Below are 25605 nucleotides of genomic sequence, written 5' to 3'. Positions count from 1 at the left end.
TTCGTAAAGCTTCTTACATGGCTGCACAGCAGGAGCTAAAGCCCTAGTGGATTGGAGATGGGAGAGTACAATGGCTCTTGGAGACAGGAGAGTAATATAGCTCTTGGGACTGTTGAAATGTCACTGTACTAGCAGTAAGTAGTGCAGAAGTACTAAAAGTTTACGTTGTTCTAGCAGAAAGACTAAAAAGGGAAACCTAGTGGAAGTTTCTGATTCCTCATCATTGTATCAATATTAGTTTGGAGCCAAGGAAGACTTGGCACGCAGTTGTATAGCAGAGAAAACCACTTTGTGAAACAAAAGGGAATTCCCATAGGCATATCCCTAATTCAGAATACGACGTCCTTGGCAATCTGGTGGATATGAATTTGGCCTTCTAGTCTCATTTCCCATGAGATGCATCTGTATATCCTTTTTTTTCACACCTTCGTGCCTCAGAAACTTCCAACACGTTCAAAGCCTGACCTTGCAGGGCATAGCTTGATGTCACCACCCCCAGAGCTTTTTGAGGACTCTTCTTCTCTGGGTTCCTATTTACCCTTTGTTTATAATTTGCTGTACAATAGCAGAACACTTGAAAATATATGTATTTATATATATCTGGCTATCTCCCTTTGAGGCAGGGACTCCGACTCACTCCTGAACTGGGAGGGAAGGACTGGTGCATCCATTCCCCGCCCCCCCGCCCCCCCATCCCCCCCTACCCCCCCATCCCTGAGCCTGTAGGGCTCAGCACGTGGTAGAATCAGCTTTTTTTTTTTTTTACTGAGTAGAATTGATTCTGGGTTAATCAGATGAACACATTATACAGTAGAGCACATTACACAGTATTCTTCCCTCCCCACTGTGGGCAATGACCCGCACTGTGGCTGGTACACCCTGCTCCTGGCTCAGCCGCACTTATGGCAGGGGGCCCTGCTGTTTGCTTTTCTCAGTCTTGTCTCCGGCACTCTCCCTTTGATCTCTGCCACCCGCCCCAGCTGGCCCTCCCATTGTCCTGGGCAGGGAGCTAAAGTCTCTCCTTCCCAGGCGCAGGCCTCTCCACCTCTTTCCCAGCACACCCTGCAGATGATGCCCAAGGAGTCAGTGATGACAGGAAACGGCTAGAATGAGGTGAAGGGGATGGCCTTGCAGCCCCTGAGGCTTCCACAGGTAGGGCCAGCTGCCTCTTTTTTATCTGTTCACTTTTTCCTTGTCACCCAAGGGAGCCTGTTCCTGGGGTGGATGGGAATATTTGCAGGTGATCTATGATGTGAGGGACTGAGGGTTGTGATCCTGGGAAAGGCTGTATTGCCCTTTTGACTAAAATTCTGCTGTTCAGAGAAGTAAATAGGGTAGTCATAATATTTGTGGACCCTGAAGCCAGGCTGTTTGGATTCTAATCCTGTTTCACCACTTATTAGCCGTGACTTCCTCAGGGAAATGGGGTCATACTATAGCCATCATGGTTGTTCATTCACAAATAGTTATTGCTCCCCTGCTGTGGGCCAGATTGTTCTAGGTGCCAAGAAAATAGCAGTGAATAAGACAAAAATAGGGTAATACCGTAAATACTTAGAGCAGTGTCTAGCACGTAGGAAATATCAGCAAATGGACCAGTGTTCTTTTCCTAGTACTTTCCTGAGAATATATACTCAGGTCGAAGAACCGCTGGCAGCCACTGTAGGGCCAGCTGTCTCTGAGAAGGGCTGAGATAGAGGCTCTAGAGTTGAACTCAGGTCCCAGGCGTCACTGGTGTTAGTGGCCTTTCAGTTCTGGCACTTCATTTTTGACACTAAAGCTCACTCTGGAAAACTGATGAGTCTGTTTAGTTCTCTAGAAAGGGCAAGCGGCGGGGACCTGGGCTGCCTCGGTGCTGCCTGGCCCATCCGTGCAAACAGCACCGCGCCACCCACGCTGTGAGCGGATGAGGTGCAGCGAGGCCACGTCTCCGAGCGAAGGAAGGGAGCTCTTAGGGACAGGAGATGGAAAGAAGGGGAAGAGCCGCTGGCCTCTCCGCTGTCAGGGCTCTCTGGCTGTGGGGTAGAGGACCTTCTAGGGGAGGAGGCGGCTTGGGAATTGGAGAGCCGAACCTGGAAGGAAAGGGAGGTCAGGTGGAGCTGTGTGGCCTGATAGTTGGCCTTCCCCATTACGGTTCCTGCCTCAGGTAGTGCTGCCGAAAAGAGCTGTCTTGTTCCTGGTGTGATCAGTGGCGAGGAGTAAAGTTTATGCTCAGGACTTCTGATTCATTGTCTGTGGTTTCCAGCGGAAGTTCAAGAGTGGTGTAACCTTTATGATGGGAATTGGGCTAGAGACGTAAGTCCCACTTCCTGGGATCAACAAGTTTCTTCAGCTACCACGATGCTCAGGGAAGGCTGACTGTGTGCCCCTGACTGCGGTTCCGCAGCTCCGTCCCTGCTTCTCTCGCCTTTGCTCTTCCATCCTTCTCCCTCGGGGAGGTTTTCAGAACTGAATGCCCTTACAGCCCAGAGAAAGTGCCCTTGACAGAGGTAGGGACCAACCCAGGAGTCCTGGGCTGGTTCCCATATGAGCTGCTGGTAGCACTTCCTTGGAGACCTGCTGACTTGGCTGGGAACCACAACGATTTGCATGCATAGGACAGATGAGGGAGTTCTGGGCCCTTTCCAGGATTCGGAAGTGCAGCCAAGTTTGGGAACACTGGATACCATACTCTTTCATCTCGTTTTTATTGTGCTTTCTCCAGCCTTCCGCATTATTTCACCTCAGTTCAGCCAATGTAGGGAAGTAGAACGAGGCAAAGCATTTTGCTGTGAATAAAAATCCACACAGTTCATTCTGTATTAAAGGAAACATATATATAATGGGATTATAACAGTGTTTCTCAACGTTTTTTTATTATAACTTCCATAAGGAACCTTTTAAGACATTTTTTTCCTAATCACTCACCCTCAGGAAATTTTGATATCAAAACTATACCAAAATTCTGTTTATATATACCTGTAATTTATACTTTAAAAGAATAAGATTTTTTCACCCATCAGGAACCCATTTTCACTACCCTTGGGGGGGATGTTTCCCATTGTCAGTTTGTGGATTATAATAAAGCGCAGTGGGATTGCAGTAGGGAATACAAAATGTCAGGTAAGCCCGCAAAGCTTTGTAAACTTTATTTCTCCCGTCTCCTCTGACTGAACATCACAACTCCATAGTTTTTTCTTGGTCCTCAGTCTGTCATTCCCATGTTGCCCTCACTCCCCTATCCTGGACCCCATCATTCATCATCTTTTCTCTCTAATATGGAGTTTTAGGAGTGAATTCAATTAAAATAGTAATCTGTACAGCTCAGGGACAATGATTTCCTGATATCACCCCTTTAGAAGAAAGAGCGCAGAGTCCTATGGGACATTCATAGGAAAACATGATAGACCTAAAAAGCAGGGGAAACAAAGATACACATTTGGAAACTGCCTTTCAGAAGAGATTTACCACAAGGTCTTTGTATTGGTCCCTACAAGCTTGGATATTGGTGCCCTCTATGGGATCTGACTTCTTTATATAAATTCTTTTTGAGCTGATGCCAGTTATGCCAGTGGGATATCAAGTCTCTTTTCTCTAGCAATACAGTGTATCCAACAATAGCATCTCCTCTTCCCTGTAGAAACTACCAGAGGTGTGCAGCTTTGGTGACGGAAGACCCTTTGTCACGAATCTACAAAATCTGTATGTGGCGGTCACCAGACAAGAGGTCCAAGCGAGGCAGAAGCATCAAGACACCGGTGAGGAGGTCCAGGGGAACCTGGTCTCCCTGGGGTTAGAGTTAGGGTCTAGGCTTGCGCTGTCTGGGTTTGTGGTGGATCTAGCTATTTGTGACTATTTGAGTTTAAATTAATAAAAATTAAATAAAATGAAAATTTCCTTTCCTCATTTTCTTTAGCCACATTTCAAGTGCTCAACAGCCAACAGAGGAGATACAGAATGTTTCCATTGTTGCAGGAAGTTCTACAAAACTGATCTAGGTGCTTAGAATTAGTAAGAGAAGCAGGAGAAAGATTGATCTCCTACCTGAGACATGTCAGGAAATATATAGAACAGTTGGCTCTTTTGTGTCAGGGAAGCTCTTTTCCTACCTGGTAAAAGTGGACCTGGGGAATCTTCATAGTAGAAAGTCAGCTGTAAGTTGGATTTGTGGCTACTCCTGTCTGTTTATGTATTAGTACCAACCCTGGTCTTCGTGTCAAAGTGCCTGGTGAGTTCTAATGCCTTCCTGGTAAGAAGAAGGCATTTATCACCATCTTCCCTTGATCTTTCTGATTTCAGGAGAACCTCAGATCTCAAGTAGTGCCTCCGTACAAGGAGCTGACAGCCAACTTCTGAACCAGCCAGAAGAGCCGGCTTCCTCGGCACCATCCCTCCCAGTGCCTGAGAAAGAGCCCACAGTGAGTCACAAGCAGCTTTCTGCGCGGCGTTCTCAGCATTGGCGGAGTCCACACCTATAGCCCCCAAGTCCGTGGTCCCTGGAATTGATGCCGTAACAATAGTGGAGGATATTTGTCACCAGGCTTCCAAATTGGGGGCTTTCTAGATGGAGAGTCATAGTTTTTTACATCTCCTCTCTGCAGTTCTTGTACTGAATGGCAGACCTTGACTTTGTTTCTACCTTATCCCATTTCCGGTGATGGTCTGTGAGGTTGTTCCCTGGGGGAGAAGGGATATTTCCACCTCTTGCGTGGGGTCTTATATCACATTTACTGCCTGACATAGGCTCCAAACACTATGTCAGCCACTTCAAGAAGGCCTCACCCAAACCAGAGCCACAGGAGGAAGAAACTTCCTTTCCTAAATGATGTGGACATGTTCAAAACCCCTATTAATGTGGGTTTTTTTTTTCCCTAGGGCACTTCAGGCCCTGTGCAGAGACCTCAGCTGTCAAAGGTCAAGAGGAAGAAGCTAAGGGGACTCTTCAGTTAAAGTGCCTACTCTCAACTGCTGAGGATGGATGGAATTGGGGAGTAAGTTTCCTAGTGCCACCTTGAAAGGAGCTCCTGTGGCTGCAGTGTCTCTGATACAGTATTATAGCCAGAGGCAAGATCACCGAAGTTCATCAGGATCGCTGAAGACCACCTGAATGGGTGCTACTAAATGAGGGTGTCTCTGCTCCAACCCACCGGGCACTGGCCTGCCTTCCCCATCCAAGTGGAAGCCAGTCTCTGGGAATCCCATACCGTCCTCTTTTTTGGTGGAGGCTCTCTAGACCCAGGACCCTACCATGGACTTTAGGTATATAAGACAAGTCAGCAAAAAGGCACAACATGCTTAGAAGGCCTTGTCTATCTTTCGTAAGAGTCCCCTTAGCCAGTCCCAGGTGCTCCTCAGAGACCCACTTCTCTCTTTAGCATGGAATAAAAACAACTGACACGCCCTTGCTTACTTATTCTGTGGAACGTGTTACCCAACTCACTTTACTGGGTCCCACCCCACTATTGTCTCAGGATAAATTCTAGGCCCTCAGTCCAATGCTTCAGGTTCTTCTTATGCTTCTCTATTGTGAGTGTGCTAAACCTCCATGTGGGAACTTTAATCTTGAGAACTCTCTCCGTAGTGGGCACAAGGCAGAGCAGATGGCTTGAGCTCCCCTTTGCCCAATGAAAGTGGGGTTTTTGGTGGGGAGGATGGGGGGGGGCTTGTTTCCAAGGCATAGACAACAGATTAAACCACAATATGGGGTTAAAATTACAAAGAGCTTTGGATAGTAGGGCCAAGGTAGTTTCCCTTGGAGTGGTAGGAAAAGGAATTTTACCTTCCCATCCTTCACTCCACTTCAAATAACATAGTAACTAGAAGAACTAGGGAAAATAGGGTGACAGAGAACAAGAAATGACCACAGGAGTTCTCTGAGACAACATAATTGACCTAAAGGATGAATAGTGCTTAGCAAGAAAAAAACGTAAAGGCTGTACGATATCAGCAGACTCTTAGACATTTAGAAAGGCAACTCTTTGGACAGATCTGGCAGGATTTAGCAGACCAGGATTGGCAAAGTCTCTTGGCCTTCTCTGCTAGGTTTTCCTATGTAGGTAAACCATATGAAGCTTTACCTTGGAGAGACAGGAAGGAAAGCAGAACTCAGATGTCAACTGGGAGCTGTTAGGTAGAGGAAGGGGTCAGAGGCAGAACCCACAGAGGCCTTTTCCGGTTTATTTACATAGGATCACCAAATGCCTTCTCACCCTCATATCCTCTCCAGCTGGGCCTGGTACTTCTGTCCTTATGTCAAATCGTGGGAGAGCAGACAATGCAAGCAATAATACAACAATAATGATTATAAAGAGAGCAACAATAATATTTATCGAGCTGTTAATGTATACCAGGTTAATAAGCACCTGACATTGAGTGCTCACAACATCATATGAGGAAGATACTGTTAACCCACTAGGAAATGGAGTCTTGAAGAGATTAAGTGGCTTATCAAAGGTCACAGAGCTAATAAGTAACAGCCAGAATTTGAACCCAGACAGCTGAGTTCGTCATTCTGTACATTACTGAGAACATTTTCCAGGAAGGTTGCCAGGTCCTTCTTTCCCATCTTTCACTGAAACATCCTTCTCCTAGGACCCTGCCTGCTTTCAATAGTAGGATGTTCCACTTCTCATTGCTCTTCAAGGCAGAAGACTTTAAGGACACCGGGGCTTACCCCCATGTCTTTCACTGCTGGCTGTCTGAGAGCTCCACCAGGGCTCACCCCAGCTGCTGCTAACTTTCCTTACCTCCAGACCCCAGTCTCCCAGGGTACATGCACTCCATGGTTATGACTGTCATTGAAATGGACTGGGAACCAAGTAAAAACAATGTATAGATGGCTCATTTTGTCCTTTAGCGTTTTTTTTTTTTTTTTTGGCATAATTTAGATAGCCAGATTTCGGGATCTCAGGTCTCACATGGAAAATAGGAAGACTTCCCCAGCAAGCTGGGAGAAAATGTGGGTTGTTTACCTGGATAATCCCTCTACCTTAAGAGCACAATCTCCAGAGCAGGCATTTGTAACCATAGAGGGATCAAGGGTTTGTGAATACCCCCAAATTATAAGTAAAATCCTAAGAGCATACTTTTTTCATGTGTTCAAAAGAATGTGTACTTTTTAAAAAGGTTAAATAAAAATATGCCTAATGACCTCTCTGTCCACTGCCCACTCTACCCCCAAAGATTGCTGTCCCCATGGGGATATTGCCCAAACACACCCGTCTGTAAACATTGCTTCCAGAGGCCCTGCCTCAGGCATTCTTGCCCTGAAGCTCTTGCCCCCAAACCTAGTGGTGGTGGTTGAGAATCTTTCCTCCGGGGCAATTCCAGGGAAATCCCTGCCTTGACAAATTGGCCTAACCAGGCTGTATTCCAGCCCTGCCCCCTGGCTTGGGCCCCTCCCTAAGGCCCCCAGCCTGGCCCAACCCCCACTCCGCATGCACATAAAAGGGTCGAATTCTCGTGGCTGCTCCATAAATTTTATTCCGTAAATATTAGTTTTCCCTGTGTTTAATAAAGCAGTGGCCCACCTCCCCGCCTACCCGCCCGCTCCCCGGGGCCGGGGTTGGGGCCAGGGCTGGCTGGTGGGAGAAGGGACTCTTTCAATTGCTTTGGAGTATTTTTAGAAAAAAAAATAATATAAGGTGGTTTACACGAGCAAGCCAGCAAACCAGGAGCAGGACTAGAGACCTCGAGGAAGTTCCTGCAGGAACTTGACCTAAAAAGTAGAGAAATAGCGCCACCTAGGCTGCAAGGCCTACTTGGCCTGGCTGGCTGGGTCTCCCCACCCCCACAGTCCGCTAGGCCTGGCCAGCTCTTTGCTGGAAGGGAAATCTTCATCCCTTAGCACTCCCGCTGGGCAGCACCTCTTTCGCTCAGGCCTCGCAGAGGGCTTTCCCAGCAGCCCTTGAGGGCAAAGCCCAAGCTGGGTCCTGGAAAATCCCCTAGGGTCATTCTCTTTTCTCTCTTTTCAGCCAGTCTCCCAGATCCAGGAGTTTTTTCAAAGGATAGTGAAGCTACTGAGAGGAGGAAGGAGCTTCTAGTCTCCGTCCTCATGCTGAATCCTGAGGAGCTCGTCCTGGAGTTCTTAGGGTGAAAGGTGGCAAAGAGTGAAATCTGTGCTCTTTTCCCCTGGACTTGGAAAGAATCTGGCCCTGTGAGATCAAGAGCCTTCCACAGGTCTGATGCAGGTGCCCTGCAGTGGGATACTCAAGCCTCCTGTACACCCAGCCCTCCTGCTTCCTAATCTTACCTTGTGGTGCATCCGAACTCCCTTTTGTTGCCTTCCTACTCATTTAAACCTCCCACTTCCTGAAGCCCTTACCCCCTCTTTGTCGCTGGTCCTCTGGAGATGAGCAGGAGCCCAGGTGTTCTCAGCACAAAGATGGCAGAAGGAGCGGGAATGGAAAAGATGTCTCTTGTCCTGATCCTGATTTAATCTTGTTCTTGACATTGTCACCAGGGCATTTTCTCCTCTCCAATTATGGTGTGCCTCATTTTCTCCTATTGACAAAACTAGGAAGATTTGCTCCAAAAGTATAGGGAAAACCTAATATACACTTCATAACCCTTCCTCTTGATGTGGGAAGCTCCCTTCATCTGTTCTGCTTGCTCCCTCACTATTTGTGCATTAATGTAATCTGTGTTTATATACACCTTTTTCTGTGCTTTTTTGTTTTCATTCTTACGTTAGATTATACTCCTCGGGAACAGGGTCAGTTTGTTAACCCTAACTCGGAAGCTATCACTGTGGAGGTATTACACTACCAATGGGTACAGCTTATGTGAACTGGGTTTTGATACAATCAGGAGCTTTTCTAAGCTGCTCTAGTGTTTTCCTGTCTACGAATTTTCCTGAAGAAGAAACTGTTCAGAAGGAGTAAGTGACATACTGCAAGGAAGTTAACACACTCAGAGCTCAGGGCCCTCGGTTCCTAGTCCCCATTACCGATATCAGTAAACCTATGGGCTCACAAAATTGATTATGCCACGCACTTAGATACAGAGATTAATGCCAGAGGAGAAGGGACCCCGCACTTGGGAGGGAGGGTTTCTTTTCGATGGCTGTGACCTCTCGGAAGCTGCTACTGGTTATTCCTCGAAGGTTCCTGTGGCTCTATTTTTCTTTCACGTTCTCTTGGACAGGGCCTATGAAGATGCCACTCTAAGTGGGAGGGTACACATGCCTGTGTGTGAGGGAAAGGGACCTGAGGGGATCTCTCTCTACTTGAGGAACTAGAAGCCCATCTATCCTCCATTTTTCATTCCAGACCCTTCAAGGAACACTTCCTCATCTCCTAAGACTTTGCTATGGTGACTCTTTATGCTTCCACTCAATGCTTTGGTCTCATGTCCCTACCCTGGCACACGGGAAGTCATTAGGTAGCACCAAAGCATTCTAGCAAAGGCTCACTTGTTCTTCCAAGCTGTTAAGTCCTGCCTGCACTCAGTTTCTCTATCTGGGAGCCCAACAGGTGTTACTCTGCTTTCCACACTCCTGGACCCTTGAAATGAGTGCTTGCCTCTCCTCACCTAACTCACGGGTTCCCGAGGATCAGGGCCAGCCTCGGGGAACCCAGAAGAGGCGCTGGAAGGTCTCCAGGGTGTGGGGAGCACAGGGCCATTGACTCACCTAGGAAGATTGTGCCTGGATTATTCATCCTTCTGGGCCAAGGGCCAAGAGTGAAAGGAGCACGGGGTGCCACACTCTTCCTCCCCTCACCCTGAGGTCAAAAACATTAGCAGAGTTAGAATTGGGGACTAGGACTCCGGGGCTGCTTGAGTCCCTTCTGAAATCTGGGTGTTGTATTTACTTTTTCTTATTGGCAGCTGGAAGGGGAAGCCCATCCCAACTCAGCATTGTTGTCTAACATGGTTAATCAGATCCTATAATCCTGCTGTGGAAATATTGGGCCTCACTCAAAACAATAGAGACCAAGAATATTGTGGTTAAATTTCAACCAACTGCCTCCCTGGCCTGTTTGCCTAACCCCTACCCCCCTCCCCCAGGCCAGAGTCCTCCTTGCTTTATGGACCCCTGATAGGATCGACAGCAGCCAGAAATCATGGACAGGAGAAGGGAGAATGGAGTAGGGGAAGGGTAATCCTCTTGACTGGCACTCTATCCTGCCTTTCCCCTCCCACCCTAGGCCTTGAAGGATGATGAGCAGGGGGTGGTGAAAGGAGTTGGAGTTGGTGGGGAAACCCCTCAAGGTCTGAATCTGTGTTCAAGGGTCAAGAGCAGTACTTCTGGGAATCCTGAGTGATAAAGAGATCCCTTATTCAAGACAGAAAAGGCTACTGCGAGATCAGAAGGAGAGACTCCAGTTTTATTTGTTATGGCTGCCTGGTGCTTCCAGGGCACAAAGCAATGCCAGTTTTTGTCCTATGTCACATCGGGGAGAAACAGCAAGGCACTGGTTGGCGGAAGGGGAATGGGCAAAAAAAAAAAACTCTTTGGTTAGTAATCTCATATAACAGCAATATAAATAATAATAATACTCTGACGATGTACGATGGTGATACTGATGCCTGCACTGGAGTGGTTTTCTGGTGGTGGCAATGTCCATTATGTTGCTCTCTATAGTGAGTCTGAATTAAATGTGGCAGGATAATTTACAGGATTAGAATAGTGGCACGGAGGGACTAGATACGCTGCACAGTGACGTTGTGACTCAAAAACGATGCAGTGTCTGGATGGTGCTAAAGGGGAAGGATGACCCGGTGATATGTTCAGCAAAAGGCAGAGGACACATCCGGCTTGTGAAGTGGCCGGCTTCGAGTTTGTACTGGGCAGTCATGCATCCCAGACGCACTGGGCACAAGTTGCAGCCACACTGTTTTTGGAGTATCACCCGTCAATGAGGTGAAGTACAGCGAGGCCCCAGCTCCAGCACCGTGGACTATTGAATGGTCAAAATGTATGTGCATTTTTAGGATTTGAACAATGAACTAGTACAACCGTGCCAAACAAAACTATACTTACTCAATCTGTTCATAAAGGGTGGGGATGGAGGAACAATAACGAGCACTGGATGTTTCTCACCTGGGGTGCTATGTGTTAATTCAGGGACTGACATGGCTCCTGTGGGTCACTCATCAAAGCCATTGTAAAGCAGGAACTGCTTGGTGGGAGCTAAGCTTTCCACCAGAAAGATATCTGGAATCCAAATCCTGGAATTGAGACTGAGGGCTGTATGTATGCTTCTGGATAGGAATCTCAAAACTAACATAACGGCAGTCATCAAATGGAATCATAGCAGGTATGAAACTGACATCGAAATGATCTAAAGATGATGGAAAGCATCTCAACAGTTCAGCAACTTAAGTAACTAGTGGGAAAACTCAATGAGAAGAATGATCCCCCGTTGATGCTTCTGCTTCAGAGAATGCGCCATCTTTCTAATCAAAAGGGGAGATGAAGAAGCCGACCTGGTTAGTTAAACCTTACGTTACATGTAGCCTGGAACTGCAAACAGGAAAGTTCAACAGGAAAACCCCAGGTCATACAAGGGGATTCAAAGGAATGGCACAGGTTTGTAGGAAATGTGCTGGGGGTGAGATAGAAAAATCCATATTCAACAAGAAACAGTAAAAATGCATTTACTCAAGTCATTATATATATATTATATCTTACTAGCTCTCCACCAATGGGCATTATGCTACATATATATGTCCATGCACACATTATGTTGGCCACAAAGACATAGCTCTTGCTTTCAAGAAACCTGTAATCCAAAGATGATATTAAAAAAGATAGATTTTTTTTCCTAAAAAATTTTCAAGTGTATGTAGTATAAAGTGAGAGCCATGACTATGTATCTCTTTTTTTTAAGTTTAAAAGAATCATATGTATAAATGCTGTTTTGTTATCTGCTTTTACTTTTAACTATTTTGTGTCCATACTTACATGTCAGTACATAAGTTCCTTCAAAGCGTACATTATCTTCACTCTGAGCTTTATAAAAAGTTTGAAAAGTACCCTCATAATCAGAAAATAGAAAGTCAGGCTTACTCTAATCCCCCTACCCCCGCCCCCGTAGCTTCATCTTCAACCACTCTGGTCTCCTTGGTATTTCTCTAATATGCAAGCACTTTAGGGCCTTTGCTCCATGCTGTACTCTCTGTTGGAATGCTCTTCCCTGAGTTATCCACTTAGTTGAAGCCCTCACCTCTCACTTCTTCAGGTCTTTGCTTAGGTCACACCTGGCCTCCGCTGACCACCCTGTGTAGCAGAACCACCTGCCCCCTGACCTTGCACCCTCTTCCCACAAGCTGGCTACATGCCCAGTCCTTTTATCCCACTTTATGTTTTGTGTTCATAGTTCTTCCTTATCCCCTTATAACATCTTATATATTTTACTTATTTTTCTATTTATGTTTAATTGTCTCCCCAGTACCTCCCCACTGGAATAAAGCTCCACAAGAGCAGGAATCCTGGGTTTTGTTTTGGTTGTTCTCTTACATCCGAAGCACCTCGAACAGTGCCTGGCACTTAGTAGGTGCTCAAAGATAGTTGTTGATTGAATAAATGAAGAGAGATTATCTCTCTCACACATGCACACGAATACACACATCTGCTCACACCAGCAGTATCTTGAAGTTGGTTTAGAAATTTGTGGGTGTAAATGAATGTAATCTTCGTTGTTTGCAGCAACCAGGTGTAAGGTGAGAGTGGGGCTTATACATCATTGTGTTGACTACAACCATAAGAGAATGAATGTATCATTTTGTGGAAACTGAGAAGAGACGTTATTAAAAAGCAAGTGACTATATACCTTCTTTATTTGGCTACAGAGCCCCCGCATCCTTAGGGGGCTATCTCTACCAAGAGAGACTGGTGAGAGAGTGCCAGTGGTCAGTAAAAACCCATGGACACGTCTGTCAGGAGCATCACTTGAGCATTAAAAGAGTAGTGCTCCTGTCCCTCTTTACTGAACATTCCCTAGACTGGTGATTTCCAAGATTCTCTTTAAGCAATCAGTTCTTCCCAAACAGAGACACTGAGGTGGAAATAAAGCCCATTATTTAGTAAGTATGTTATTATCTATATACAGAAATATATTTATATGTATGTCTTCCTGTCTATAAGAGTTTCCCACAATCTTTAGTCTCTGCCATGAGAGGAAAACACATTCTCTTTGTAACTAATTCTGCTACCTTTTCCTCCCCTTTCAAAGTCATCAAAGCAAGGCCTTGAATGCTTGGATCTCTCTGAAGTGCCTTGTAATGAGCTTATTGTTTGGGCAAAGGTAACTTGACATTCCCATTTCTAATCAATAGCTAGCTTTCAAAGCATTGTTAGTTTTTGAGTGGCTCTAATTGGATGTCCAAACGCATTCCGGACTGATCTGAGTGAGGCTTGAAAGACAAGGCATGATCCCATTTCTGCATATGGGACATTTGGTGGAGTTGCTAACCTCTTAAAAATCCACAGCAGAAGTTAGAGTGCTCCCAACCAGTTAGGGAAGTGGTCAGGCAAATAGAGCCGGAGGTCCTAAAAGCCCAAGATGAAGATAAGAGAAGAGTCCCCTAGATTTAGAGAGAAAATGAGTGACTTGAACAAAGGTCAACAACCCAGCATGCTTGTCCTAAGAATCACTCTCTGAGAAACTGGATGATTGCGGAGTCAAACAAGCCTGGATTCCAATTCCAACTTCTCCACCTACAAGCTCTGAACCTCAGATTCTCATTCATGAAGTGAAGATAATGGCGTCAACTTCATAAGGTTTTTGTTTTGTCTTGTTTTGTTTTGTTTTACTTCATAAGGTTTTTATCAAGCTCACATCAGATGATATTAGGGTTTTTCGCCTTTATTGGATCATTCAGCTTGGCTCTTCATTGTTACGAGTACCATCATCTTTGCTTGGACCACTCCCCTTTTCTGAGGATCTTCTTCATTCTCCTCAGTCATTCCTGTCCCACCTTCAAAACTGATTTTTTTAAGAGAGCTCACCACAGGCTCATTGTTTCTTTCTTTTTTTAATTAAACATTTTTCCATTTCAGTTCATATTCAATATTATATTTGTTTCAGGTGTACATGATCATTTCTTAACTCCCTACTCTTCTAGATCAAGTTCATCTTACCTTTTAACTGGGTTATAATACGTTATTCTGTAGTAATTCATAAATGGCATTCATAGTTTCGTAACTGCCTTTTATTTTCATGATTTATCTTTAGGTTTAAGCAGTAAATTCCCAGAGGACAATCACTGTGTCTTCTATTTTTCTGTTTGCATTTTCTATCCTTATGTACTATTATACTGGTGTAGATGCTCCCTAATAAAAAGAAGTAGGGCCTCCTAATCCGCACTATTGCTTTGGGGCACACATACATGAGCATCCTGAAGTATTCCCCCTTAGACAGGTAATAGGAATCAGAGAACTGAGCTACCTCTAGTGGACCCAGCAGAGAATAAAAATGAATTTTACATAAGATTTGTACTTTACAACCTGTATTTTAACCCTCTGAACAACCCTAGGACATAGGTGATCTTTTCACTTTATAGGTGAGAAAACTAAAATGTAGAGAAGTCCAGTGACTTGCCCAAGGCCATTCAGGTTGTAGGTATCAAAGACAGTGTTCAGGCACCGATCTGCCAACTTCAGGCCTTGTGCTCTTTCTACTGGCCACTGCTGCTGTGCATTGAGCCACTGGATAATGCCTGACTGACTGCATTCCTGAAACTTCTTTGGTTGTGGCTCGGCACCCATGGATTTAAAGCAATATTGATCCAGTCAAATAGCAGGATGAGGAGAAAAAAGACTATTCAATATAGCAGTATGGACCTAGAGAGAGAGAGAGAGAGAGAGAGAGAGAGAGAGAGAGAGAGAGAGAGAGAATATATCTATGAACATATCACTACAAGTACACTGTATTTGTACTATAACTTTACAATTCAAGATTGACTGAAAATACTAACATGGCAGTCTACTAAACAGATGTTAAATTTCAGGTTCTGGGTGTATTTTCCTCCCTCCCTTACCCTCCAACCTATTTTTCCAACTTTCGCTCTTGTGTACAAAAAAAATCATATTATCCAGAGAAATGGATTTTACTTTGTTCTTTTCAAAATGGAGATTCCAGAAGGATACAGAGCTCTAAAAGTGAGAAAAGAAAAGTGACTTTACCAACTGGCCCAGGACTCAGATGTAAGGTGTCCTGATCAGGTTCTGTCATTGTTGCTCAGACCCCAGGTCTTTGATGCCTCCAGAGTGGACAACTCTGTTCTCCAGTTTCCCTGCGAGCAAAAGCCTGACAGTGACCAGAAAAAGAGCCAGACTTTATTTGATTGATCTAAGAGATTGGCCCAACTCAAAAACTACCCTTCATCTACTGAACAGCTAAGAACATAGGCAGCCAAGAAATGATCAGGGTTCTTAGGCCCCTGTTGGATAAAAAGTGCTCCAAGGCCACTACTGTAGAAATTACGATGCTTCTGATTTCTCCCCTCTTATCCGTCTGAAAAAGATTGTACTGACGCTGATCTAAATTTGAGCTTCAGCTCTTGAACGACCATTGTGTCCTGAGAAAAGACTATATATAGCTTCAGAGTGAAAAATCTCCAGGTTCAAATCTTAGCTGTGGGATCACAGGCAAGTTACTTTATAAAGCTCTGGAGTTGTAGATTTGTAAAATGAGGATACTGTTTACTGTGTACAAGGGTTATTGTGAAGATTTACTAGGGGTTTAAAGCACCAGTCATAGAGAAAGATTTGGTTAATGTTAGCCCCATCTGCTTCTCCCAGTACACATCCAAGGAGAAAAGCAATGTTAATAAATCATGATAGGTTAGAACCTTTGAGAGGACCCAAGGAAGTAGTCTTGCACTTGGAGAAAAGAAGATTGAAAGTGAATCTAACAACTCTTCAAGAACAGGCATATGAGATAATAAGCAGGACAATGGCCCTAGTCCTAAGGCCAGAAAAAGAGGAAAGGAGATGACAGTAGGGAGAAAGGAAGATTAAACTTGAGGCAAAACTTGTATAGATAATGATTATAAAGGACTGGGATAGGTAACCATGGAAGCCTCTAGAATTTTCTCCTTTAGAACTCTGTAAAAACGGAGCTCCTGTTTATCCGGATTGGGAGAGGAATGGACCTGACCACGGGGTCTGTCCCAGAAATCTGAGCAGGAGAAGGGTGCGAAGATGTTGCAGGGACAGTTCTTGAACCCTGGAAAACATAGATTAAAGCACTCTGAAAGCTTTCAAGGAAAAGAAGCAACATTAGAGTGATGTGTGACTTGAGACCTAGAATCCAAATGCTAATGTGAGAATGGGGTGTAGGGAGGAAGTGTGAGCGGAGGGGGAAGGAAAGAAACAATCCATTTTGTTTCCAAATGACATACACCACTCCACTCCTGGCAGAGCCCTCCTAAATTCCCTGTTGTGGGCCTCAGTTCTCTGTAATATGAAGTGCTTGAGATAAGCACTCTCCTGAGTGAGTCCCTTGCAATTTTCAGTTTATGTTCACAAAAATTGATCTAGAGCAAATGTGAGTACATCTATGTAAAGCCACCTCAGCCCCCAACACAGGCTGTGCTGCATAGAGAGAGCCAGCCCATCTGCTCTGGGGTCAGACTCCAGGGTTGAATTCCTCCCTGCTCCTCAGCCAGGAGTGAGTTGCTTATCCTCTCTGAAATAGAAACTCTTCATTTGTAACATGGGGCTAACGTAGCTCATTTGGGGTTGTGAGTTTATTTATTTGTGGGAGGAGAGTAGAATACTTGCTATAATAATATGTAATAGTTCCCATGTACTGGGCATGCAAGTACCAATAAAACTGTACCTATCGTATTAATAATCTTGTAATGAAAGTTTTTAAACCTTTTACTTTCTCACCCTTTAAATCTATTGCTAATGACTATGTAGACTATATCTCAACCAAATCATATATGTAGTTTCTTGTGTTTTGTTTTTTTAAACACACTTGCGTATTAAAATACATGCAACCCATGTTTACTTCTCTAGCTGCCTCTACATATCTTATGTCCTCGTTAATTTGTAAAGTAGAATTAAAAGAGTGATTACTGGGCAACTCCTGGATACCATCGGCTTTGATTTTCTTTTCTTTTTCTTTTTCATTCTTAGCAAGCCCTGCCACTGTGATCTGTGTTGCCCCTCTTTAAGGTGGCCAACACGGGGAGCCCCGTGTTCCGTTGACGTCACCATTTTAGCTGCATTTCTCCTCACCTTGGCCTATCCCTTTGCAATTTCATCTTGCTTCTCTTAACAGGGTTCACAACCCTCAAATCCCTACTGATTCTTCTAAGGTGGGCGCCCCACTCCCAGCTTCGCACCGGCGGGCGGCAAGCCGGCCGTGGGTTTTGCACTGCCTTGATACAGAATTCAGCTCCACCAAGCTGAGAGGGAGCGTCTCCTGGGCCAGGGTGGGGCACCAGGTTACTAGTGGCCTCCTGCCTTTTGGGTTTACTTCCCCGCAGGGGACAACGTAGGCGGCCGTGCGGTCCGGCCACAGCCCCCCGCCCCTCGCGTCCGGCCGCGCCGTGGGTTGCGGTCGCTGTGGGGGTGGCAGCTCCTGTCCGGGAGGTTTGTGCCTGGCGGGGCACCCCGGAGCCGCGGGGAGCCCAGAGGCGAGGCCAAGGCGGGTGGGGCGCGGCCAGGCGGGGAGGGCAAACTCAGGCAGTGCAGGGGGCGCCGAGGGCAGCGGGCGGGCGGACTCGCGGCGGAGGAGCGAGCGGAACGAGGGCTGGCTAGTGCCGGGGGCCGCCCGCCCGAGGGGGAGGAGGCTGTGCTGCCCTTGCTGCAGGTTCGCTGTCGAGCACACAGGAGGCAGGGACATGGGTAGGGTGCGGTCTGCGCGGGGCCCGAGCCCGGATCTCTTCCATTTCCCCTCTCACTCGGTCCCGAGCTGCGCCGCAGACGGCAGCAGCTCCCGCTCCGCCCGAGCCGCCTGACCGCCGGGCCGGGGTGCTAACCGCGGGGCCCGCCAACCCGCCGGCCCGGCCAGCCCAGCCCAGCCCGGCGGCCCGCAGCCCCGCCGTCCGCCGCCCCCCGCCGCCGCCGCGTTGCCAAAACAAACGGGCCGGCCTATTTATTGGCGGCGGGCGAGCCGGGCAGCTCAGAGTCGAGGCGCCGAGGGGGACAGCTCGCCGCCACCAGCCAGGGCCCCGGGCCCCCGCCCCGCACCTGAGTCCTGCCGGCCCTGCGCCACGCCGCGCAGCCCATGGCGCCCCCACCCGGAGCCCCCCGGAGCCACCCCGACGCCTGAGCCCCCCGCAGGGCCCGGGTCGACTCGCCCACCCATCAGCCCACCAGGCGCCCTCGCCCGCCGCGCTCCCGGGCTCCCGGCCATGTCTCCCGCCCGGCTCCGGCCCCGACTGCGGTTCTGCCTGCTTCTGCTGCTGCTGCTGGTGCCGGCGGCGCGGGGCTGCGGGCCGGGCCGGGTGGTGGGCAGCCGCCGGCGGCCGCCGCGCAAGCTCGTGCCACTCGCCTATAAGCAATTCAGCCCCAACGTGCCCGAGAAGACCCTGGGTGCCAGCGGGCGCTATGAAGGCAAGATCGCGCGCAGCTCGGAGCGCTTCAAGGAGCTCACCCCCAATTACAACCCCGACATCATCTTCAAGGACGAGGAGAACACGGGCGCCGACCGCCTCATGACCCAGGTGAGCGCGACCCGCCCTCCCAGGGCGCCGCCGCCGAAGCACCGCCACCTGCCCGGCCCTACCCGCCCCTCTGGCACCTTTTCTCGACTGGCTGGCACGCCCCCTGACACCTGCCCCTCTCGCCAAACCCAGCTGCCTCATACCCAAGATGGGACAGCTAGGGGTCCCGGCGGAAGTGTCGGCACCCGAGAGCCCGCCGATGGCTGCGAGAAGAGCTCCCTGCTGCTGAGCGCCGCGGGCCCAGCCAGCTGGCCGCCGCCCCTCTGCCCGGGAGCGCTGGCAGCTCGGGTCAGGCACAGCACCCGGAGGCACCTCGATCCGGCTGCCTCCTGTGCCTCTGGGACCACGCGGCCCTTCCAGGCCTAACCCACCGCGTGGCTGGGTCTCTTTCCATTAGAAGCCATTCGGCACCCCGAGGCGAAGAAGCTCCCGACATAGGGGGGCCCCACGGCTTTTCCTCCAGGCGCGCTCTTGGTTTGAGGCGCTGCCTCCTCCTGGAGCAGCGTCCAGGTGGGGTCTGGGGTTAAAAAACAGCGAGGAAGGTGGAGGTGGGAAAGAGAACTTGCCAGGCGAGAGAGCACGTGTCTGACCGGAGAGCTGAGCGGGGCAGCTGCCTGTTGAAGGGTAGGGGACAGGGGCTTTCGGGCTACGGGATCGATCTTGGGGGAACCCAGGGCTTGGTGGCAGTGACGGGTTGGATTGGAAGGGAGGTACTCAGGTGCCAGGTTCCGGGGAGACAGAGAGCAGAGCTAAAGCCAGTCTCTGCGTTCTCGGACCCTCGCTCAGTACAAGCGCTGTGGATGGGGGGAAGGAGGGGTTGGAGAGGAGGCGCAAACCTTCCCTGAAACCGGGTCCGCAAGGGAAGAGACCTACGTCCTCTTCCTTAGCGCTCTCCCGGGGCTTCCCCCACAGCCAGGCAGCCCACGTTCTAAGTGCTTTAGGAAAAGCAGCTAGACCTCGGCCCTCAGCATGCGCCCTGGTGCCCGGGGCTGGACGGCCAGCGTCGGGGCGAAGGTTGGCTGGTGGCCGGGACGGGCTGGGCGCAGAGGAATGCAGATAAGGATCCGGGCCACGGGCTGGGCAATCATTGACAGCGCGCGCCCCGGCTCTGGACCCGAGGGGGGGTGTGGCGGGGGAGAGAGGGGCGGGGAGCAGGGGCGCGCCAGAGAACGTAGGTGGCTAGGATCCTGGAGGCAAGAGCACTCCGAACTCCCTCCCTGGGCAATGAGCGTCCCAGCTCGTCTGCTCGCCTGGAGGACGCCGGGGCCTTGGGTTGTAACTGCTGTTGGCTCCTGGGAGACCGAGTCCAAGGGTCTGTGGGGCCGGGCTCTGAGGGGTGGGGGTAGGTTGAGACATGGGCCACCCAAGCCTGGCGGCGCCTCCAGCTTCACAACCAAGGACTGTGGAAGGGCCCCTCTCCTGTCGCCTCACACCCTAGTCAACTGCAGAGTCGCTTGGGCTGCAGGCACGCGGAGAGTCAGCATAGAGAGGTGATCTCTCCCGTCCTGAGCCCAGGACGCGATTCTACTCCCACCCTCTGAGGCAGAGTGTGGAGCCGGCTCCCTGAGATTAGAGGTTGGGTTTCTCAGGTCTCTTCCCAGATGGGGGCAGCGCAGAGGGACTGAGGGCTCTGGGCTGGGGGACGTTTCCTGATTATAAACCCCGGGGAATCCCTTGTAGCGGGAGACCCTCGGCGTTGCCCTCCATCAGGACAAGCCAGGCCCTAACTTTTCCACCAACTTCTGGTTCTAGGGCTGCCGTATTTCGGGCAGGGGTGCGGGCAGGTTTTGGACATAAGAGGGTGTCAGAAGGAATGCGTTCTGGCGCCCAAGGGTTCCAGGTAGGCCTGGGATTCCCTTCCAGTACACCCCACGCAGCTGGGACTACGCACTTGACGTGCCTCCAGGGCCGGTGTCCCCAGGCCTCAGCCCTGAGGCTACGATGACACCTACTGGGCGTCTCCGGCTTTGCACGCCTAGCAGGCCAGCCGCAGGCAGTCGGCTCCTCTGCCATTCCTCAAGGTAAACAGGCCGCGTCCCTGGTCTCCCGTGCCTAGGTGAGACAGAGGGACACGGCGCTGGAAAGCTATACTCGGGTCCATGGAAGAATCGGTACCCCATCGCGGCAGGAAAAGTACAGAAGGGAGGGGCTACTTATCAGATAAAGGAGCCCCAAGGGTGTATGGCTTGCCGCGCTCTCTGGATGCGTGGCGGCACAGTGCGGTCCAGGTACTTGGGGGGCAAACAGAAGTTATAACGGCAGGAAGCGAGGTAAAGCTCCGTGTTCCTAAGAGAGAGCACCCTGCCCGTTTGCCCAGCTCCAGCAGGTGCTCTGGTAGAGTGAGGCAGCGCCGGCACCTGCTCGCGGACCAGCTCCTCCCCCTAACTCCGTGCTTCCCTCTCGCAGCGCTGCAAGGACCGCCTGAACTCCCTGGCCATCTCGGTGATGAACCAGTGGCCCGGCGTGAAGCTGCGGGTGACCGAGGGCTGGGACGAGGACGGTCACCACTCGGAGGAGTCGCTGCACTATGAGGGTCGCGCAGTGGACATCACCACGTCGGACCGCGACCGCAATAAGTACGGACTGCTGGCGCGCTTGGCAGTGGAGGCCGGCTTCGACTGGGTGTATTACGAGTCGAAGGCCCACGTGCATTGCTCCGTCAAGTCCGGTGAGCCGCTGCCTGGGGACTGGGCCCGGGGCCGGGGCCGCAGGGCGTGGGCAGGCGGCGCAGGGGCCGCTGGGGCCGCGAAGGTGAAGAGACCTGTGCGGGGATGGAGGCGGGAACCCCGGGAAAGAGGACGTCGGCGGCGCTCCCCACTTCTGCTTGTGACCGCCTGCTCCTCCCGTGCCTGGTAGTGTCAATGGCGGGAGCCTAGGGAGACAGGGCCCTGTCCCAGCGCTACTGGGTGCCAACCTTGAGGTCCACAGTACAGAGTCTGCTGCAAGAGATTCAAGACAGAGCAAGCTGAACAGATGTGGAAGCCAGGCTGTGACAGAGACAGCATTACCCACCCCGCGTGGTGCAGAAGGGGGGGGGGGGTCGGGGCCAGAGAGAGCCCAGAGGTTCAGAACCCACAACCGGCCTGCAGGTCAGGCTCTTTAGGACACTATGGATGCTCCTCCCAGGGGGCGCAGGCGTCCCCAATCTCTCCCTCAGGGCCCTGAAGCTGGGCATTTTGGGGGCAAAGCCAGCCATGAGGGCCAGAATAAACAGAGTGGACTCAATAAAGTGGATTTTCCCAGATTTGCCGCCTTGTTGATCCGAATTGGCCGGCATGGGGGCTTCACCCCCCTCAGATCTTGTCAGCGTCCTGGGTACCCACACAGAACGCAGTCATGGATGCTTCAAATGGTTCTTGTGTGGCTGCCAGCCTGGCCCCTCACAGCTGCAGGCTCAGCCCACCGTGCTGGCACCAGGCAGCAGTCACAATTGCAGACCCTGCACTCTGGGGCCAGGCCCACTTTTTACTATTCCTGACCCCACCTGGGTCCAAGTGGTGACCCCACCCCACTCTTCCCCTTAGCACTTTCCTGCCAACATATCTACTTCAAGTTACATCCACCCTTCACCGGCAAACACCGGCCTGGTGTTGGCTCCCAGAGTGGTCACTTCCATTCATTATTTCCGACTCCTAAACAATGTTCTGCATCCCAACCACTGATGCCACTGCACCCCATTCCTGCACAAGGACCCAGCACATGAACTGAAGACAGTTTTACCCTTGACACTGAGCCTGACTTCATCGGGGTCTATTTGCCCCATGGCTGGTCCTTCTCTCATTTCCATATAGACTCCAAGGACCAGCTCTGGCACAGAACTTTGGGTGTCAGTCTGAGAGGGCAATTTGGGGGGAGTGTCTGATCAAGTGGTGAGAAACAACGGCACATTTAGACCCCAGAGGAGCTAAGCAGCTCACTTCTCCATGAGGCTGCAGCTTTCTGGGTGTCAAGTCATGGCCTGGTTCAACTGACCCCTGACCTCTCTGACTGCTTCACAACATTGTCAGGACTGAGAACAGATGGGGGGCTTCATCTGGGCTTCAAAATGGCCCTTTTCCTCTCACTCACTGGAGTGGCAATATGCTCCTCTCATTGGCAAAGGATTAGACTGGGGAGAAGGGCAGAGGTCACATTGTGGGTTGGAGTGAGTTCAAGGCTGCATGAAAAGTGGGGAGAGGGGCCAAGATTTGGTGACAGAGGCTCTCTGGGAGCAAGAGGAGCTCTAGCTGGGCTCAGGAGGGGCGCTGAGAGTCTGAGCTTTGCGGCAATAACACCTTCATGTCCCTTCTTCCCACAGAACACTCGGCGGCAGCCAAGACAGGCGGCTGCTTCCCTGCCGGAGCCCAGGTGCGCCTGGAGAGCGGGGCACGTGTGGCTTTGTCAGCCGTGAGGCCAGGCGACCGGGTGCTGGCCATGGGGGAGGATGGGAACCCCACCTTCAGCGAAGTGCTCATTTTCCTGGATCGGGAGCCAGATAGGCTGAGGGTCTTCCAGGTCATCGAGACCCAGGACCCCCCAAGACGCCTGGCCCTCACACCCGCCCACCTGCTCTTCACTGCCAACAATCACACAGAACCAGCAGCCCACTTCCAGGCCACATTTGCCAGTCAAGTGCAGCCCGGGCAGTATGTGCTGGTGGCTGGGGTGCCAGGCCTACAGCCTGCCCGAGTGGCAGCTGTCTCCACACACATTGCCCTTGGGGCCTATGCCCCACTAACGAGGCATGGGACACTGGTGGTAGAGGATGTGGTGGCCTCCTGCTTCGCAGCTGTGGCTGACCACCGCCTGGCTCACTTGGCCTTCTGGCCCCTGAGACTGTTTCACAGCTCGGCATGGGGCAGCTGGACCCCGGGGGAAGGTGTGCACTGGTACCCCCAGCTGCTCTACCGTCTGGGACAGCTGTTGTTGGAAGAGAGCAACTTCCACTCACTGGGGATGGCCGGGCCAGGGAGCTGAAAATATCCCTCCACTGTCCTCCCGGAACTGCCCAAGTGGATCAAAGGCCTCCCTACCAGCAGGGAGGCTCTGGGAGGGACCTGAGCATAGGGTACTGGATCCCACTCTCCCCTCCACCACAGAGATATACCATTGAGACCTGACTGGGTGATGCTAGTGTCCCCCACCACCATCTTGATGTGGTGACAGAGATGCAAGCTCAGCTGGCAAAGGGAGTGGTCTGTCCTTCTAACCTATAGACCTCCAAGCTAGCATAGTGGGTCCCAACCCAACTAGCTCTCACTACAATTTTTCATACCTGCCTTCCCCAATGGGGAGAGCCCATTCCATCTGTCTTGGGCACCCCTTTGGTGGACTTGCACCTCAGTTGATGCTGCTAGATTCCCTGGGAGCCAGCAGGGAGCTGGCTGGACTCAATGCTGCCCAGAACTGAGAAGGTCGCACAGTGGGGCAGCTATCCTGGCCATCCTGAGGCATGTCCTTCCTCCCTGACCACACTCCTCGGGACACATCCAGAGACTGTTGCTGTCAGTGGACAGAGTTCTGTGTTCCAGCCAATGTGATCATAGTGCCTGGGACCAGGGAAGTGAGCTGGATGTTCTTGCCACCCCTGCCCAGGTTAAGGCCCCTCTTCTGCTGAACCATGACCCACACCCCCTCCTCTGGTCAATCTCCCCTACCTTATTTATTGGCGCCAAGGGGGAAGCCCATGAGAGAATTTTGGGGATGTTTTGGTCTTTTCTTCCTTTTGTAATAAAAATTATTTAAGTTGTTAGAGCCACAGAGTCCAAGATGCTGAGTGAATTAAATATACAGATAGTCTGGAGCCAGGGATGGGCCTATCCAGGAGTGTGCTCACCTTCCCCCAAGGACAAAGCCACCAGTGCCCCAGTCCCTCTGCAGGCCCTTTCTCACCAGTAGCTTTGTCAAGTCCCAAAGGGGAGCTGTGCTCTATGCCAGGCCAGGACCATGCTGACCCCAACGTGGGGCCAGAGAAAAAGGTGGGGTAATTAGTCCACAGTCACTCCGCACGTCTAGAACTAGCTCTTGTGCTCTAGCCAAGGTGCTTTCCCTGCTTACCCCAGTCTTTCCTGGGGCCTGGCTTTCTAACTCTCTACTGTGATAATGGCAGGAAACGATTCTGCAGCATTCACACCTGCCATGTGGCCCATCCTGACTTCTTGGGTAAGTCAGGGTTCCTTAACCTAGCAGTGCTCAAACTTCAGAATCACCTGGGCAGCGTGTTTAAAAATTATTCTTGGTCCTACTTCCAAGATTTTGCTTTAATAGATCCAGAGCAAGGCCCAGGAACTTACTTTTATAAATACCCCAAACCTGGTGTATGGTCCATGGATCACATTTTGAGAAACATTGTTTAGTCTAGAGAAGGCCCAGTTTCTTGATAAAACATGATGACCCCCTACTTCATTTTCTCTTGGTTTCTTCATCCCAAGGCAGGTTTTTCTGTGCTCACTACAAGTTAGCTGATTCCCAGGCTCAGTGGTTCATTTGTTAAATTTTCAGGAATTTCACGAGCTAGTTGGTGGAACAATTTATACCATGGAACTTGGTGTATGCTACAAATGAGATCCCCATGCTGGGAAGAGCCAACTGCCCAGGTTCTATCCTTCCGTAGAGAGTACTGCTCAGTTCTTACCTACCCATCCCCCACCTCCATGGAGGAAAACTTCATGTCCTGGGGACTGTGTCATGGGGGACTGGGGAATAGGCCCCCATAGGCTGTAATGAATAAGAACTATCATTTAATGAAGATTCCCCATTGCCAGGCATTGTTCTAAGTGCTTTACATGTAGAACTAATTTAATTTTCATAACAACCCCATGGAGTATATATTATAATTATACCACTTCCCAAATGAGAACACAGAAGCAAAGGAAAGTTAAGTAAACTTGCCCAAGATTATGCAACAAGTGACAGAAGTAGGATTTGAACCTATGCATCTGGCTCTCAGGCCCACTGTTTTGTTTTTAAATTGAGGTGACATTGGTTAATAACATTACATAACTTCCACAGCACTATAAT

General features: G+C 50.1%; 2 protein-coding genes and 1 long non-coding RNA gene across 4 annotated transcripts in view; 2 read left to right on the top strand and 1 right to left on the bottom strand.

Annotated features, from left to right (window-relative positions):
• The window catches only part of NHEJ1 (non-homologous end joining factor 1), a 76770-nt gene extending 71390 nt beyond the window's left edge, over positions 1 to 5380 (top strand). For both annotated transcript variants that reach the window (XM_090284174.1, XM_090284183.1), the window contains exons 6-8: positions 3620 to 3737; positions 4279 to 4397; positions 4855 to 5380. In XM_090284174.1, coding sequence (XP_090140300.1) covers positions 3620 to 3737; positions 4279 to 4397; positions 4855 to 4929 — 312 coding nt within the window. In that variant the 3' untranslated portion in view covers positions 4930 to 5380. The remainder of the gene's footprint in view (positions 1 to 3619; positions 3738 to 4278; positions 4398 to 4854) is intronic.
• Positions 5381 to 14121: 8741 nt separating this feature from the next.
• Positions 14122 to 18646, bottom strand: LOC150022675 (uncharacterized). Its single transcript, XR_016512409.1, has 3 exons — positions 18537 to 18646; positions 15110 to 15233; positions 14122 to 14767 (listed from the first exon to the last, which is right to left on the bottom strand). It is a non-coding gene; the product is annotated as an uncharacterized LOC150022675 (long non-coding RNA).
• On the top strand, positions 17791 to 24339 carry IHH (Indian hedgehog signaling molecule). The gene is made up of 3 exons (XM_090284105.1): positions 17791 to 18606; positions 21013 to 21274; positions 22904 to 24339. The coding sequence occupies exons 1-3, from the start codon at positions 18295 to 18297 to the stop codon at positions 23560 to 23562; spliced, it is 1233 nt and encodes a 410-aa protein (XP_090140231.1). The 5' UTR covers positions 17791 to 18294; the 3' UTR covers positions 23563 to 24339.
• Positions 24340 to 25605: the final 1266 nt, after the last annotated feature.

This window comes from Furipterus horrens, unplaced genomic scaffold, assembly GCF_987537825.1.
Source record: "Furipterus horrens unplaced genomic scaffold, mFurHor1.1.pri manual_scaffold_1, whole genome shotgun sequence".
Taxonomy (NCBI): domain Eukaryota; kingdom Metazoa; phylum Chordata; class Mammalia; order Chiroptera; family Furipteridae; genus Furipterus; species Furipterus horrens.
The sequence above is the reverse complement of the archived record's forward strand: the minus strand, read 5'-3'. Positions and strand labels throughout refer to the sequence as shown.